This window comes from Chinchilla lanigera, unplaced genomic scaffold (assembly GCF_000276665.1).
Source record: "Chinchilla lanigera isolate Chin_1 unplaced genomic scaffold, ChiLan1.0 scaffold00002, whole genome shotgun sequence".
NCBI classification, from domain to species: domain Eukaryota; kingdom Metazoa; phylum Chordata; class Mammalia; order Rodentia; family Chinchillidae; genus Chinchilla; species Chinchilla lanigera.
The window spans coordinates 14,506,557-14,523,025 of NW_004955403.1; the positions used below are offsets into that span (position 1 = coordinate 14,506,557).

Genomic DNA, 16,469 nt, shown 5'->3' on the forward strand with positions numbered 1-16,469 from the left:
TCTCTCTATTCTTTCAAAGTAAGTACCCTCTCTCTTCTTCAGTTTCCTTTCTTTCCAGTCCTAACTGTGAAGCATCAATACTCAAACCACTTTTATTTATTTATTTATTTTTTTGGTTTTTCTCCGGTACCGGGAACCGAACTCACGACCTTGCACTTGCCAGGCAGGTGCTTTTGCCGCTGAGCTAAGTCCCCAGCCCCATATTTGCCATCTTATCGAATCATTTTAATACATGTAGTCTTATAAAACTGGACAGTTTGTGTATACTGGGTAAACATAAATATAGTACAAGTAAATTTAACAGTACCACAAATCTAGTTGACTTTTTTTAATGATACATTTATCATTTAAGGAGCTGTATTTAAAGTTGGAAGGTTTTAGTATTTGATTAAATCAATCTAATTTTAAAATGTAGATTATCATGGTCAAGCCATAAATATAAAAACTTACTAATTAAAGAGACTGGTATGTTTTATACATTTGCTCAAAGAAGACATTAATCTTTTTTTTTTTTTGAGACAGGGTCTCGCTGTGTAGTTCAAGCTAGCCTTGAACTCACTGTGTAGCCCAGGCTGTCCTCGAACTCGTGACAGTCCTCCTGCCTCACCCTCCTGAGTGCTAGGATTACAGGCATGCACCACCATGCCCAGCTTGACATTAATCTCCAACTTACATATTTAAGTTGGAGTTCATGTTGGTATGAGTGGTTTAAACCAGTTGTCAGGAAGATATTTTTTTCTTTAACATTCGGGAATTTAGAGTGTTTATAGCTAATATTAATGAAATTACTCACTGGTACCTATTTTGTTTCTTTTAAGTAAAAAAATTTTTTTTAATTTGAGAGAAGCTTGTGCTTATGGGTAACCTTGCTTAAAAGTCAGAAGTAATAGTTTTGTTATCACTTTAAGTTCTTGGAAATCACTTTTTTTTTTTGAAATCACTTAATTAGAAATAGAATTTTAATATGTATTGCATTAAGGAAATTTTTAAAAATTTGCATTGTAGGGGCTGGGGATTTAGCTCAGCGGCAAATGCGCCTGCTTGGCAAGCGCAAGGTCGTGAGTTCGGTTCCCGGTACCGGAGAAAAACCAAAAAAAAAAAAAAAAAAAAAATTTGCATTGTGAAATTTTATTGCTTGAATTAATGTAATACGAGATTATTTTTTCTAAGTCTTGACTTAGGCACTAAGGTGCTAAGAAAAGATGTGGGCAGACTTTTTGCAGCTATTTTGTTTAAGGGTGAATTGTTGATAATAAGACATTTTAAATCAATTTAGTATTTTACTCATTTTTACTATTTTTTATCAAATTAAGATTGACATGATTCATTTTTTTTTAACACATAGCTACAATAAGCGTATTAATGACATAAGAGAATGCAAGGAGGCAGCTGTGTCGCATGCGTAAGTACTATTTTATCTGTGGTATTTTTCATAAAGGAGACTGTCTTAAAAGTATTTTGTTGAAGTGAATACAGATTAATGATGTGCAAAATGTAGAAGAGGGAGGGTTTCAGTCAAGCAGAAATAATGTGTGAATAACCAATAACCACTAAATCTAGTAGCTTTTAAATTAGTGCAGATTTCAGACAGTATTGAAGTATCGATAATATGCTTTGAAAAAGTACCGTGCAAAGAAGTTAGTTTCAGGTATTTTCTCTTATTAGCCTCAGTGCTCCCCAAACCATTAGGTTGTGTACATTTTTGTATTGCTGCATGAAAATTGGAGCCACTCACTGTCCTAGAGTGCTGAGACTGCAGGTGCACCACCACACCAGATGGAGCACTGTGTGTTATGTGTATATGAGGAATTGGAAAACAAAGCATTTTGGGTTTTTTCTTTTGTTAACATATGAAGATAAGGTCTAATTTGCATTTAAACTTTAAAATAACTGGGATAACAATATGATTGTCAGCCGGGCATGGTGGCGCATGCCTGTAATCTCAGCACTCAGGAGGCTGAGGCAGGAGGATCGTTGTGAGTTTGAGGCCAGCCTAGGCTACAAAGTGAGGTCAAGGCCAGCCTGAACTGCATAGCGAGACCCTGTCTCAAAAACACACACACACAAAAAAGAATATGATTGTCCTTTTCTTTCCCTATCTTTGTATTTTTGAGCTGACTTTTGTTTTGTCAGCTCTATATACTTAATAAGAATATACTTAACTGACAAGGTTATAGATGACCAGGTATTTATTAAGTTCTATTTCTTTCCATGTGGAAGCAACAGAGATGTATATAGTAAGTCACTTATGGTCTTCAAAGACTTTGCAGTCCACTTTATAAAGTGGTATGCTATATAGTACTATAATCGTGGAAATTATTCAGAAATAGCTGGATGTTGGGAGATGCTTTTTGAGGGATTAATTGGTCTTTAAAGTTGTTGAAGAGCAATAGAATAAGTAGTTACAAAAGTAACACAAAGTAGAAAATTGTTTTTTTGTTTTTTTGGTTTTTTTCCGGTACCGGGAACCGAACTCACGACCTTGCGCTTGCCAGGCAGGCACTTTTGCCGCTGAGCTAAATCCCCAGCCCCTGTAAGAAAATTATGTTTATTGAGGCTTTTGCTTCCTAAAAAAATCTTTGGAAGTTAACCTAATGTGCTAGCCTATTTGAATTGCCAGTAGTAATTTTAGTAGAAACAGATGAACTATAATGATATCTTTTCCTATAGTGGCTCAATGCACAGAGAAAGACGCAAGTTTTTAAGGTCTGCACTGAAGGAGTTGGCTACTGTCCTCTCTGATCAACCTGGTTTGCTTGGTCCCAAGGTAATTTATTTAACTCTTATTTCTATAAATGTGCCATATGAGAATATTTTAGAACATTTCTCATACATGAAATTTTCTGAAGTTTGAGTCAAGGACTATATAAGAGGATTTTTACATTTATCCAAGAGTGAATTGGCTGCATTGACAGTGACACCTCACAGTTTGTGTTCTTTCATGTGTACCTCCAAGTTCTCCTCTGTCTTATGTTACTCTTCTTCAAATTTAATACTTTGATTTCTTACCAGTGACTTTTCACTTAGAGAAAGATGATGAATAGATTTTATTTTCAGTCTCTGAGTGTAAACAGTGTTGTTCTTTTTTAATAGGCACTTTTTGTTTTTATGGCATTGTCCTTTGCCCGTGATGAAATTATCTGGCTACTTCGTCATGCAGATAACATGCCAAAGAAGAGTGCAGATGACTTTATAGATAAGTAAGTTAGTGACAATAGAAAATCATTTTTTGTTCTAATTTATAGACTGTGGAATCTGAGGACTTATATTTCTAGCAGAGTTATTTTGGAAAACTTTTTCGGAATTTCTTTATACTTGTCATAACAGGAATATTTGTAATATATCATTAGGTGATACAAATTAGAATGTAAAGACAACTTTAACTTGAAATTAGGGCTTTTACTGTTATCTCTTTGGTATACTAGGTGGTAATAAAGTTGTTTAGTTTCTTGTTCTGCCCAGTATTTTCTATGAATTTATTTTTTAAAATTACTTACTACACAAACCATTTAAATAAGAATCCTTACGAAGTGTCGTTGAGACCCAGTATGTCATTTGAAATGTCTATTCTCTTTAATCTACAGTCTCTCCGTAGGAGTTTGATAAATTAAGCAGAGAAATAAAAGTATACAGAAACATTTTACTTGTAATTCTTTTTCATCTGTGATTTGTTAAGGATGTTATAAGATGTTCAAATTTTATTTTAATTTTGGGTATTTTTTCAGTTTTTAGTCTTAGCTTTCTCTTTCTGTGACTTATTTATATGAAATAATTTAAGAAATAATACTAAATGTAAAACTCTGGAAGCAGTGTTAAAAGCACTTAATGTTTTCTTTTATAAAAATTTATTCTTTGAAATATTTTTCTTCACTTGTTAAAAAGGCACATTGCTGAATTAATATTTTACATGGAAGAACTTAGAGCACATGTACGGAAATACGGGCCTGTAATGCAGAGGTATTATGTGCAGTACCTTTCTGGCTTCGATGCTGTTGTCCTAAATGAACTTGTGCAGGTAAAAGTATCGCATGTTTGTTTTTTCCTTCCTGCCTTTTTAGTATTTGATTTGTTTGTTCAGTAAATATTTGTAAAATATAATCAGAGCCGGGTGTGATGGCATATGCCTATAATGTCTACAGTCTGGGATCCTGAAGCAGAAGGATCACAAGTTCAAGCCTAGCCTAGCCAACTTCACAAGTAGGTGAGACCCTGTCTCAAAATAAAAAATGAAAAATAAAAGGGCTATTGATGTGGTTCATTGCAAAGGTCCTGGGTTCAATGCCCAGTACTGCAAAAAAAAAAAAAAAAGTAATCATGTGCTGAGTAGTGGAAATACAAGTACAAATAAGTCATGGTCTTAAACTGTCAAAGAGATTATTTCCTAGAGGCAAAAAATAGTTGTAGTCTAGTATGATAGATGTTGTACATACAGTGTGGAAAGCTCAGAGTGAACGCAGTGAGAATGGAAGTGTGCACTAACAGGACTTGGGAAAGAGGAGGTTAGTCCTAAATCAAATTTACTATTTAGAAGGATCACCCTCTCTTAGTATAAATGATGGATTTCTGGAGGCCAAGGGAAGAGGCCAGAAAGAAGAAAAATTGCCGCTCTAAGCTAGTGAGATCTGATGAGAGCGCGCTGGAACTTGAGAGTGGTTATAGAGATAAGAGATGATAGGGACAGTTACTTGACAGTGAAGTATTAGAGGAAAAGAAGGAAAAAGGTGGTTTTGAATAGTATAGTAGAAGATGCCCAGTAAATAAAGATGTCATCTAGATAGTCTAATTTAAATATCCTAATTTTAATTTCATTGTGAGTTTTCCTTTATGGCTTATTAGTTTCAGCTTTTAGAACCATGTGTAATTTTTGTTGTCTTTTTTGTCTTAATGTAAAGTTCCTTCATTTTTATTCCAAGTAAACTGTAAGGAGTAGTATTCTGCTTCACTTCATAAAATCAGAGATTCTGAAACTACTGTAAGCCAATAAATAGTACAAACAAAAGAACAGTAAAATTTATATTAGGACTGTTCACTGTATAGCTACTGGTTTTCCTACAATGCATCTGTTTCTTCTTTTTTTTTTTTTTTTTTTTTTTTTTTTTTTTTTTGGTTTTTCTCCGGTACCAGGAACCGAACTCACGACCTTGCGCTTGCCAGGCAGGCGCTTTTGCCGCTGAGCTAAATCCCCAGCCCCCCATCTGTTTCTTCTTATATCCACTAGATGGTGCTCAGAGAACTCCTTTCTAGAACTACCAAAAATAAATAAATAAATAAATAACCCCAATAATACTCTCTACGGAGTATTAATGCCTTGTAACTTATTTATGAATAGTTACTACTGGGTAAACTAAAGGTTGTGATTACTGTTTATTTATATTAGCATACAGTTGAAAAAGGAGAGCAAAAACAAAATGTTTATATAAAGTACAGTTTACCAGTACTGAGAAAATTCTTAACATTTTTTGCGATTCTAATATTAATAGAAGTATTAACAGCAGGAATTTATGTTATACTGATAATAACTGAAATTATATCTTACTATATCAACATAATAACTCTGTGAGAATAGTTATATTTGTAGTTACTTGTTGAAGAAAAGAGACCCGCGTAACCTTAATATCACACGGTTCATAAGTAGAGCCAGTATCCAAACTCAAGTCTTAACTCAAGTCTGAGCTTTTTACCACCTTCTTCAGTTGTAAAGTATATTCAGAATACTACTACACCTTTAACTTTTTGCTAGGATATAAATTTAGACTATTGGAAGCTTGTTTATATAATTATAATGTTTTATTATGGTAAAATATATATAACAAAACAATATTTTAACCACGTAAGTGTATTGTTTAGTGACATTTATAGTCACGTTGGGGAGATCTTAATGTTTTGAAAATTTTTCTGTGTGTGTTCTTTGTGGCTAAGCATCCTCATTTTTAAAAAATGTGTTTTTAAGAATTTACTTTAGATTCCATTTATCAAATTTTCATTTTATTTTCCTGATTTTACTGTGCTGGGGATTGAACCCAGAGCTTTTACAATGGCAGGGAGGGGCTTACCACTGAGTTTAGCCCCTACACATTCATTTTCTTAACCACTTTGAAGGTTTTTGGGGGGATGATTCCTAATTTTGTTGAGTAATAATTTATATGTATTGAAAAATCACCCATTTTTAGTGTAGTTTTTTAAGTTTGCCAGTTGTAAACATTCATATCTCATCTCTCATCATTCATCTCTCATCATCACATTAAAAACGTAGAACATTTCAAACCTCTTTAAAAGTTTTCTTGCATACCTTTACAATAGATTCTGTCACACACCCCTAATAACAATTGATTTTCTATAACTAGTTCTGCCTTTAAGGCAGTTTATCATACAGATAGAATCACATACTTCATAATGTTACTTTCATTTCTTTCACTTACTTTATTTTTGAGATTCATGTTGTGGTATATGTCAACATTTTATCCCTCCCACCTTGTTTTTGCATTGCTGGGGAAAGTGTGAAGCCAGAGCTCAGTGCCCACTGGGGATACCCTGTACCATGGAGCTGCACTCCAGCCATCATTCATTTTGATTTCTGATAAATATTCTATCCTATAGATGTACCAAGTGTTTTAGTACACATCCACTAGTTGATGGACCTGTGAGTTGATGTTCTTAACATTACTTTCTACTTTTCAGAATCTTTCTGTTTGTCCCGAAGATGAATCAATCATCATGTCTTCTTTTGTTAACACTATGACTTCCCTAAGTGTAAAACAAGGTAAGTCTTTTTAAAAAGTAAAGGCATGTTTTTATCTAACTAGATTTTCAAGCTTTACTGTTGAGCAGACTTAACAGTTAATTTTTATAGAATCATTTATCTTACATTTGGATATATTTGATCTATTCTCTCGTCTTGACTTCATTTTCTCTCAAGCAAAGTTTTCCAAAATGAGTGTGAGATATTTACAGAAATTTAAGACTTTTATCTTAATGTTTCTTATTCAGGAGGAATAAAAGGTATTTAGTAACAAAGAAAGAAGAAAATGTAAGAGTATACTGATGTAATAAAGTATATGTTTGGGCCAGCCATACCTATGACAACGCGAAATACTGTGTATGAATTGTTTAGTTTGTGCAGGGTAATTTATAGACCAGTGATGGCGAACCTTTTAGAGACAGAAACTCAAACTGCAATCTAAAGGCCACCTGCCTGTCACAAAGTGCCAACACTGCAGTTAAACCTGAATACTGAGGTTTTAGTTTAGAAAAAACAGCTCACACACTTGGCTTGTGCGCTAGCAGGGCTCTGTGTTCCTGATACGGCGTGCATGCCATAGATTCACCACCACTGTTATATATGGTATCCCTTTTAATTACCTCATTTTTTTAAAAGTTACTTTTATTTGATTTGGAAATTAAAGGTTTGAAAATAAACCTATTAGTTATTTAGCATAATTCATGCAAGTATTAAGAGCCATTAAATAGGAATAGAAATTTGAGCTCAGGTCTCTCAATCCAAAACTTGATATAGCATAACTAAATTACCTGTCCATTATTTGAACACTCCATTTAGGAGACTGATAAGATGTTTTAGTTTTATAGTCTTTAAACTGAAGGATTCATAAAGCTCAAAAACTTCTGAGTAGTAAATATGTAAGTATTATAATCAGTCCTGAGCTCAAGACAAGCCTAGTAAGTATAATTATAGTAGTATATAATAGTAAGTATAATTATACTTACTATTTTTTTTTTTTTGGTTTTTCTCCGGTACCGGGAACCGAACTCACGACCTTGCGCTTGCCAGGCAGGCGCTTTGCCATTGAGCTAAATCCCCAGCCCCTATACTTACTATTAAGTAATGAAACTCCTATAATCTTGTGTGATGACATTTGTTTATATGGAGTCATTTTATGGAGCTTTAGCATCCCATCCAAAATTTCTATTCGTAGGATCTGTCACGTTTTATACTATTCAAGTAGACATGTAAGTACATTGAGAATTGGACAGCCTAGGAAGAAGTATACTTCTTTAGAGGGTTTGAGAAGTGTTTTATTGTTTCAGCCCTTAAATTTTTTTATTTTTGTCTTTTAATTGAAAAATACCCATAAAGTAATACTTACTATCTTAACCTATTTTGAGTATGCAGTTTAGTAGTTTAGGTGTATTCATATGTTTTTTTTAAATTTTCATTTATACGTGTAATGTTTGCATTCATCTTAGGGGGCAGGTGCATTGACTTCATTTACCTTCATGCTTTTTATTCTCCTTCCGCTCACTCCATCTCTGCATCCCCTTCCCATTTGCTAAAGGTCTCTCACCCCATTTTCTATTGTCTTTTTTTTTTTTAAAATTATACTTTGGATTTCTCTTAAATTATACTTTGGATTTCCAAAGTAAATTATATTTGGGTGTACCTTGGTACATCCACTTTTCTTCAAATGACTCAAGTTTATCCTTATGGCAGAGTAGTGCTCCATTGTGTATAAATGCATTTCTTTATCCACTCATCTGTTGATGGACACATAGGCTACTTCCAAGCTTTAGCTGTTATGAATCGTGCTGGTGTAAACATGGGTATGCATGTATCACTGTGCTGTATCGTTAACTTTTGGGAAGATACCAAGGAGACTAGCCAGTGAATCTCCATAATGATTTCCATAGTGGTAATACCAGTTATATATTCCCACCAACAGTGTAGCAGTGTGTGGTTTTCCCTGCATTCTCACCAGCATTGTGTATTGTTTGTTCATATTGTTGTACAAAATATCTCCAGAAATTTTTTGTCTTGAAAAAACTAAAAACTCTAGCCAGTTTTTATAACACTCCCATTTTCTCACTGCAGGTCTCACTGCAAGCCGCTATTTTCCTTTACATTCCTAGTAGTTTGACTGCTGTAGATGTTGTATAACAATGGAACCAGACAGCTTAACTTTTGTTTTGTTTTGTTTTGTTGTTTTGTTTTGTTTTGCCTTGCCTTGCCTTGCCTTGCCTTGCCTTGCCTTGCCTTGCCTTGCCTTGCCTTGCCTTGCCTTGCTTTATTTTGTTTTTTGAGACCAGGTCTCACTGCTGTAGGCTGGCCTTGAACTTAGGCTTGTCTTGAGCTCAGGATGGTCTTTCTCTCTCTGCCTCCTAAGTACTGGGATCACAGCCACATCCAGCCAGACAGTTTAACTTTGTGACTGGTTTATTTCTTGTTTTCTTGTCCTGTTTTGTGTTTTGTTTCCCCCCATACAGGGTTTTGCTCTATTGTCCCGGCTGGGCGCTAACTAGTTGGGCTCAAGTTACCTTCTTGCCTCACAATCCCAAGTAACTCTGATCTCAGATGCTTGACACCCTGCCTGACTGCATGACTTTTATTTCACTGGGCATAATGTCATCAGGGTTCTGCCATATTGTGCCGAGTGTCAGAATTCCATTCGTTTTTAAGATTAAATAATATTCCATTGTGATTATATGCTACATTGTGTTTATCTAAGGACATTTAAGTTGCTACCACATTTGGCTATTGTGAATAATACTGATATAAACATAGCTATACAAATATCTCTTTTGAGTCACTGGTATTTTATTTTGCTTATATACCCAGAAATAGAATTTTCTTAGCGCTCAGTTATAAAATATGATTATAGATTTATGAAAACATTACTTTGCTCTATAATCTTTTTTTTTCATTATTGCAGTTGAAGATGGAGAAGTATTTGATTTCAGAGGAATGAGATTAGATTGGTTTAGGTTACAGGTAAGAATAACTTTATATTGTTCTATTTTCTTGCTGAATACGTTAGTTGACAGGAAAAATTTCATAGCAGGACTATGTAAATTGTTGACTCCCTATTGAAAAGATTTACTTTATACAACTAACTATAAAAGAAATACTTTGTATAGTTAATAAATTTGGATATATTTTTTATTTAAGCCAATACAGTTTTTGGATAAAGTAAATTATGTTTTAATAATATTCAGAAATTCAAATCGCAGTCACTCTTGTTTCAGAGTTTTAAGATGACAGTGCAAAATCTTCTTAGACATAATACGTGTCTGTCATGTAGTTTTTAAGGGCTTTGAAGTTGAAGGCTCTTTGTATTGTAAATTTGATAAGAGAATATATTGTTCTTTAAATATTTGTAGTAACTGTGGGAAGAGGATAAGAGTAATAATTCTGTTTAGAGGATTTTTGTAGTTAACTATCAAGAGAGGGCATAAGAGATGTTAAAAAATAATGGACAAATTTCTGAAATATTATATAGGTAGGATATAATATATTTTCCTATGAAGAGAGAAAACCTCTTATTTTAAAGGGAAAAAATAAAATTTCAAAACAAGATAATAGGATAACAATGTTTAATACATGTGTATTGTTATCTTTAAATTAGTTACTCAGAATATAAGATATTGGCATTTATTTGTCCAGACAATATTAGCATAAATCTTTCTTTTCAGTGAACTAAGAGAAATTAGTAGTATAACTATCAACTATCTTTTTATATGTTTCTTTTCCCTTCTTTTCTCCATTCCCTTATCCCAGTTTCTCTTTCCTTTTGAAGTTTTGTCTCATTTTACAATCTGTTGTACATTTGGGATCTTATTTACTCTTTCAGCTTCTCACATTAGGGAGAAAATACGATGTTTACAATGTGTGTCTGGTTTAATTTCACTTATGAGTATTGTCTCAAATTGCATCCATTTACCTATAAAAGTCTTCAGGTTGTCCTTCTTTAAGGCTGAATACTACTCCATTGTATTAAAAGACCACATCTTTTTTATCCATTCCTCAGTTGATGGGCATTTGGGTTATTTGTATGATACTAGCTATTACAGATTGTATTGCTGTGAACATGGGTGCACATATATCATTGTGGCATGATGTGTTTAATTCTTGTGGGAAGATAACCTGGAAGAGGAATAGCTGGGTCAAATGGGACCTCCAATCTTACTTTTTTGAGGAATCTCCACATTGATTTCCACAGTGGTTGCAACAGCCTACACTCCCACCAACAGCAGAGAAGGGTTCTTTTTTCCCCACAGTGCCTCCAGCACTCATTATTGGTTGATTTCTTGATAACAACCATTCTTTCCAGGGTGACATGGAATCTCAGTGTTGTTCTAATTTGCATCTCTTGAATGACCAGTGATGTTGAACATTTTTTCGTATACTTATTTGCCATTTGTATTTCTTCATCTGAAAAGTGTTCATCTCAGATGCCCATTTTTGGATTGGGTCTTTAAATTTGGGAGGTCTTGAGTCTTTTAATTCTTTGTATGTTCTTGATAGTAATCATTTGTCTGATAAACAGCTGCCAAAGATTTTTTCCCACATTGTGGTTGTCTTTTCACTCTCTTGGTGGTTTCTCTTGCTGTACAAAAGCTTTTTAATAAAATGAGATCCCAGTTGTTGATTCTTTGTGATAGTTCCTGTGCAATTGGGGTTTTATTCATAAAGTCTGCCTCTACCAATGTCTTCAAGAGTTTTACCTACTCTGTCTTCCAGCAGATTTATTGTTTCTGTTTTAATATTCAGATCTTTGATCCATTTGGAATTTAGTTTCATGTGTGGTGAAAGACACGGTTCCAGTTTTAATCTTTAGCATGAACAGAGCCAGTTTTTCCAGGACCATTTATTAAAGAGGGTATCCTTTTCCTGTGAATGTGTTTGCTAGCTTTGTCAAAGATAGCAAAAGGTGGCTGAATATGTCTGGAGTTGTTTCTACATCTTCTAATCTGTTACATTTATCTTCGGGTCTGCTTTTTTTTTTTTTTTTTTTTTGTCAGAACTATGCTGTTCCTAGTACAGTAGCTTTATAGTATTAATTTCAAGTCAGGGGTTGTGATGCCCCTTGCTTTGCCTTTGCTTACCCAAGAATAAGGGGTCTCTTTCCATTTTCTGATATCTGCTTCAGTCTTTTTTCAGAGTACTATAGTTTTCAACGTAGAGGTCTTTTACATCCTTTGTTAGATTCATCCTAGGTATTTCATTTTTTTGGATATTACTGTGAAAGGTATTCTTTCCCTAATTTCTCTCTCAGTGAGTTTGTTATTCATGTATAGGAATGCTGTCGATTTTTGAGTGTTGACTTTGTGTCCTGGCATGCTACTGAGTTTGCTTTTTAATTCTAGCAGGTTTTTAGTGGAGTTTCTGGGGTTTTCTGTCATCTGCGAATAATAGCAATTTAACTTCTTCCTTTCCTATTATTACTCCTTTTATGTCTTTCTCTTGTCTGATTGTTCTGGCTAAAGTTTCTAGGACTATGTTGAATAAGAGTAGAGACAGGGGACATCCTTGTCTTGTTCCTGATTTTAGAGAGAAAGCTTTCAGTTTTTGTCTTACTTAGTATATGTTGGCTGTTGGTTTGTCATAGATGGTTTTTATCAGGTTGAGATAAAGACCATCTATTCCAGTTTTCTGTAGGGTTTTTATTTAGTGTATGTTGGCTGTTGGTTTGTCATAGATAGCTTTTATCAGGTTGAGATAAAGACCATCTATTCCAGTTTTCTGTAGGGTTTTTATCATGAATGGTTGCTGGACTTGTTCAAAAACCTTTTCTGCATCTATTGAGATGATCGTATGATTTTTGTCCTTGACTCAGTTAATATGGTGTATTACATTTATTTTTTTTTTTATTTTTTTTTCCCCCCAGTACTGGGAATCGAACTCATGACCTTGCGCTTGCCAGGCAGGCGCTGTGCCGCTGAGCTAAATCCCCAGCCCCGTGTATTACATTTATTGATGTGTGTATGTTGAACCATCCCTACATCCCTGGGATGAATCCCCCTTGTTCAGTGGTGTATAATCTTATTGGTGATTTGCTGCATTCTGTTTGCCAGTGTCTTATTGAGGATTTTTGCATCTGTGTTCATTAGGGAGATTGGCCTGTGATACTCTTTTTTACTTGGGTCCTTCTTTGGTTTTGGTATCAGGGTAATGCTAGCTTCCTGGAATGAATTTAGAAATAATTGTTTCCCTTTCAATTTCATTAAAGGTTTTGAGAAATAGTGGTATTAGGTCGTCTCTAAATTTCTTATAAAATTCAGCAGTGAACCCATTAGGGCCTGAGCTTTTCTTTGTTGGTAAGTTTTTAATAACATCTTTGATTGCTTTGATAGATACTGGTTTATTTAGGATTTTTATATCTTCAGCTTGGTAATCCATATGTATCTAGGAATCTGTCCATTTCTTCTGCATTTTCCATCTTACTAGAATACAGATTTTCAAAGTAGGTATAGATGATCTTCTGGGTTTCTGCAGGGTCTATTGTGACATCACCCTTTTCATTCTTAATTGTGTGGATTTGAGTCTTTCCTTTTTTTTGATAAGGTTGGCTAAGGATTTGTTGATTTTATTTAATCTTTGAAAGAACTAACTCTTCGATTCATTGATTCTTTGTAGTTTTTTTAGTCTCCAGTGTGTTAATTTCTGCTCTGATCTTCATAATTTCCTTCGTCATACGAGCTTTTGGCTTGGCCTGTTCTTCTTTTTCTAGAAGTTGAAGTTAAGTTGTTTCTTTGTGCTTGCTCTGTTTTCTTGATAAGCGTATTCACTGCTATAAATTCCCTCTTAGGACTACTTTCGTTGTGCCCCATAAGTTCTGGTTTGTTCTATTGCTAAAACTGTCTAATTTCTTCTTTAATTTCATCTGTGACGTATTGGTTGTTCAGGAGGGTGCTGTTTAATTTCCATGTGTTTATCAAGTTCTTGTGGTTTCTTTTGCCTTTAATTTTCAATTTCATTGCACTATGGTCTGATAATATGCATGAGATAACCTGAAGTTCTTTTGCATTTACTTAAGCATGTTCTATGAGCTAGTATATGGTCTATTTTGGAGAATGTTCTGTGTGCAGCTAAGAATGTGTATTCTGACGTTGTGGGGTGGAACACTCTAGACATCGACTAAGCCCATTTGTTCAAAAGTTTTGGTTCAGTTCTAATATTTTATTGTTGATTTTTTTTTTTTTGTCGTCTAGTTGATCTGTCTTGTGACAGTGGGGTATTGAGATGCCCCTAAACAACTGTGTTAATGTTTATCTGATTTTTCATTTTTCATTTTTAGTATTTGTTTTATATAGTTGGGTGCACTGATACTTGTTACATATACGTTTGTGATTGTTATTTTTTTCTCTTGGATTGTTCCCTTTACAAGGGTGTAGTGACCTTATTAATCTCTATGATGAATGTGATCACTATGTAAATCTAAAGTGTACCAATAAAATAATTTTTAAAAATCTAAGTTTTTAAAATAAGTAGCAGATACAGAAGTTTTTATTGGACTCATGGCCACAAATCCTTCATTTTTATACTCTAAAGCTGGTTAAAACTTGAGTGTGGTGGCACAGGCCAGTAATCCAGCCACTTGGGAAGCAGAGGCAGAAGGATCACTTCAAGTTAAAGGCCAGCCTCGGCTACATAGTGAATTGCATAGTGAGACCCAGTCTGAAAAAAAACAAAAGCTGGTTAAAGAGAAATGTAGGCTTAGTTTGTGATAAATGTGCGAAGTAAATCCTGATAGTGGATTATTGTCATCATTGTTCCTCATTCCCTCCGCCTTCCTATCAGACAAAACAATAGAATATGTAACTATTTTCTTTATGATATAGCCATCTCAGTGATGTTAATTAACATCATCCACTTAGAGTCCCCTTGCTGTTGTAGGGTTTGAGCTTAGACTTTTTGTCTTACAAGGCAGTACGTTGGTTTTTTTAGGGTTTCAAGGGTATTGGCAGAAGACATGGTCCTTCGGGGGCAGGAACCAGAGCTGAATTATTCACAGTGCAGGAAGCAGTGTGAACATCAGCTTAGCTATAGCATGTTTCCTCGTCTCTAAGGCTTGTGGGAGTGGTGCGGGGAAGCCCAGATGAGCGCTCTTGTGCGGTGGAGTTGTGTTGTAGCTAAGGAACACTGGTTTTAGGGACTTTCTGTTCTGTCCTCAAGTACGCTTGCTCTTTGTTCCAAGGAAAACACTGCCTCATTGCTCAAGTTTGATAGCTGCAAATGCAGCCTTAACAAGTAGTCTAGGGAATGAGTGTTTCCGGCCTCAAATTCTCCAACAATACATGGAGGAGTATCTGAACAGCCAGAACTCTGGGCAGCATCACATCGCATTAGTCATTTTCCAGACCATCATAATCTGGTCAGATTTCCTGCCAGCATGGGCTTCTAACACAGTTCTGCCTCTTTTTCCTGTCTCAGCTATACCTCTCAATCCTGCCCTCACACAGTGCCATCTCATTAAACAAAACCTGGCTATCATACAGAACCCTCAGTGCACCAAAATGTTTAAATTCTTTAACATGGTATACAAAGCTCTGCATGAACTGGTTGAATCTCATTTTTCACCGTTTTCTTCACCTAGTTTGCATTCAAATTCTGGCTATAGTGAGTAATTATTCTTTAGGGACCCCTTGTATTCACATTCTCTTACCTGAAATGTCCACTATCCCTGGACATGATTCTATTCTGCATTTTGGTATCCAATTCAAGGAATATATTTCCCCACAGTCTGTCTTGATGGTTTTAATTAAGTGCTGGCACTTTTTTTGTTGTTGTTTTTTGTTTTTTTTTTGTCTTTTTGAGACAGGGTCTTGCTATGCAGTTTAGGCTGACCCTGAGCTCATTTTGTAGCCCAGTCAGGTCTTGAACTCCCAGTGATCTTCCTGCCTCAGCCTCCTGAGTGCTGGGATTACAAGCATGTGCTGGCACTTTTTGCCTAGCCTAATGTTTTACTGTTTTGGTGCTTTTCTAGAATTTATCAGACTAAAATATTGAGTTACATTGTTTGATTTTTAGTGATTCAGTATAATCTAAAACCTCACTGTGCTTTCATCTGGTGTTTCTTATGTTTGTTTTCTTTTTGCAGCAGCATTGAAAATTTCTTTTGGTAAGGTTGACGTAACAGTTTGCTTACACATTTGATAAAATAACGTCAGCTCCTTTGGAATTCATGATGAAAGATCTGTATATTATATTTTGTTTTATGGACATTAGTATTCAAGTTTATTTAAAGAAATTCTTGGTAGAAATTTCAAGTTAGCATCATTATAATTAAAAAATATTACTGATACATCAAAATAGTTTTATTTTTTAGTAGTGGATTTTTTTTTCTCTCTATAGAATGACAAGTCTGACATCATTAGGCACTATAAAGTACTTTTGTTTTTGTTGTGCTTTTGTAGGCATATACTAGTGTCTCTAAGGCTTCACTTGGCCTTGCGGATCACCGAGAACTTGGAAAGATGATGAATACAATAATCTTTCATACAAAAATGGTAGATTCATTGGTGGAAATGTTGGTGGAAACATCAGATCTCTCCATATTTTGGTATGTTGAAATTTTCCTTAAATCCAGATTGGAAATTTTTCATGTTCAAAGAATTCTTTCCTTTCCTTTTTCCTTTCCTTTTTCCTTTCCTTTTTCCTTTCCTTTCCTTTTTCCTTTTTCCTTTTTCCTTTCCTTTCCTTTCCTCTCCTCTCCTCTCCTCTCCTCTCCTCTCCTCTC

General features: G+C 34.8%; 1 protein-coding gene across 1 annotated transcript in view; it reads left to right on the plus strand.

Annotated features, from left to right (window-relative positions):
- Positions 1 to 16,469, plus strand: part of Nckap1 (NCK-associated protein 1) — a 77,692-nt gene that overhangs the window by 29,868 nt on the left and 31,355 nt on the right. The window contains exons 10-16 of the mRNA XM_013514746.1: positions 1,346 to 1,402; positions 2,671 to 2,767; positions 3,094 to 3,200; positions 3,883 to 4,015; positions 6,679 to 6,760; positions 9,663 to 9,721; positions 16,147 to 16,292. Coding sequence (XP_013370200.1) covers positions 1,346 to 1,402; positions 2,671 to 2,767; positions 3,094 to 3,200; positions 3,883 to 4,015; positions 6,679 to 6,760; positions 9,663 to 9,721; positions 16,147 to 16,292 — 681 coding nt within the window. The remainder of the gene's footprint in view (positions 1 to 1,345; positions 1,403 to 2,670; positions 2,768 to 3,093; positions 3,201 to 3,882; positions 4,016 to 6,678; positions 6,761 to 9,662; positions 9,722 to 16,146; positions 16,293 to 16,469) is intronic.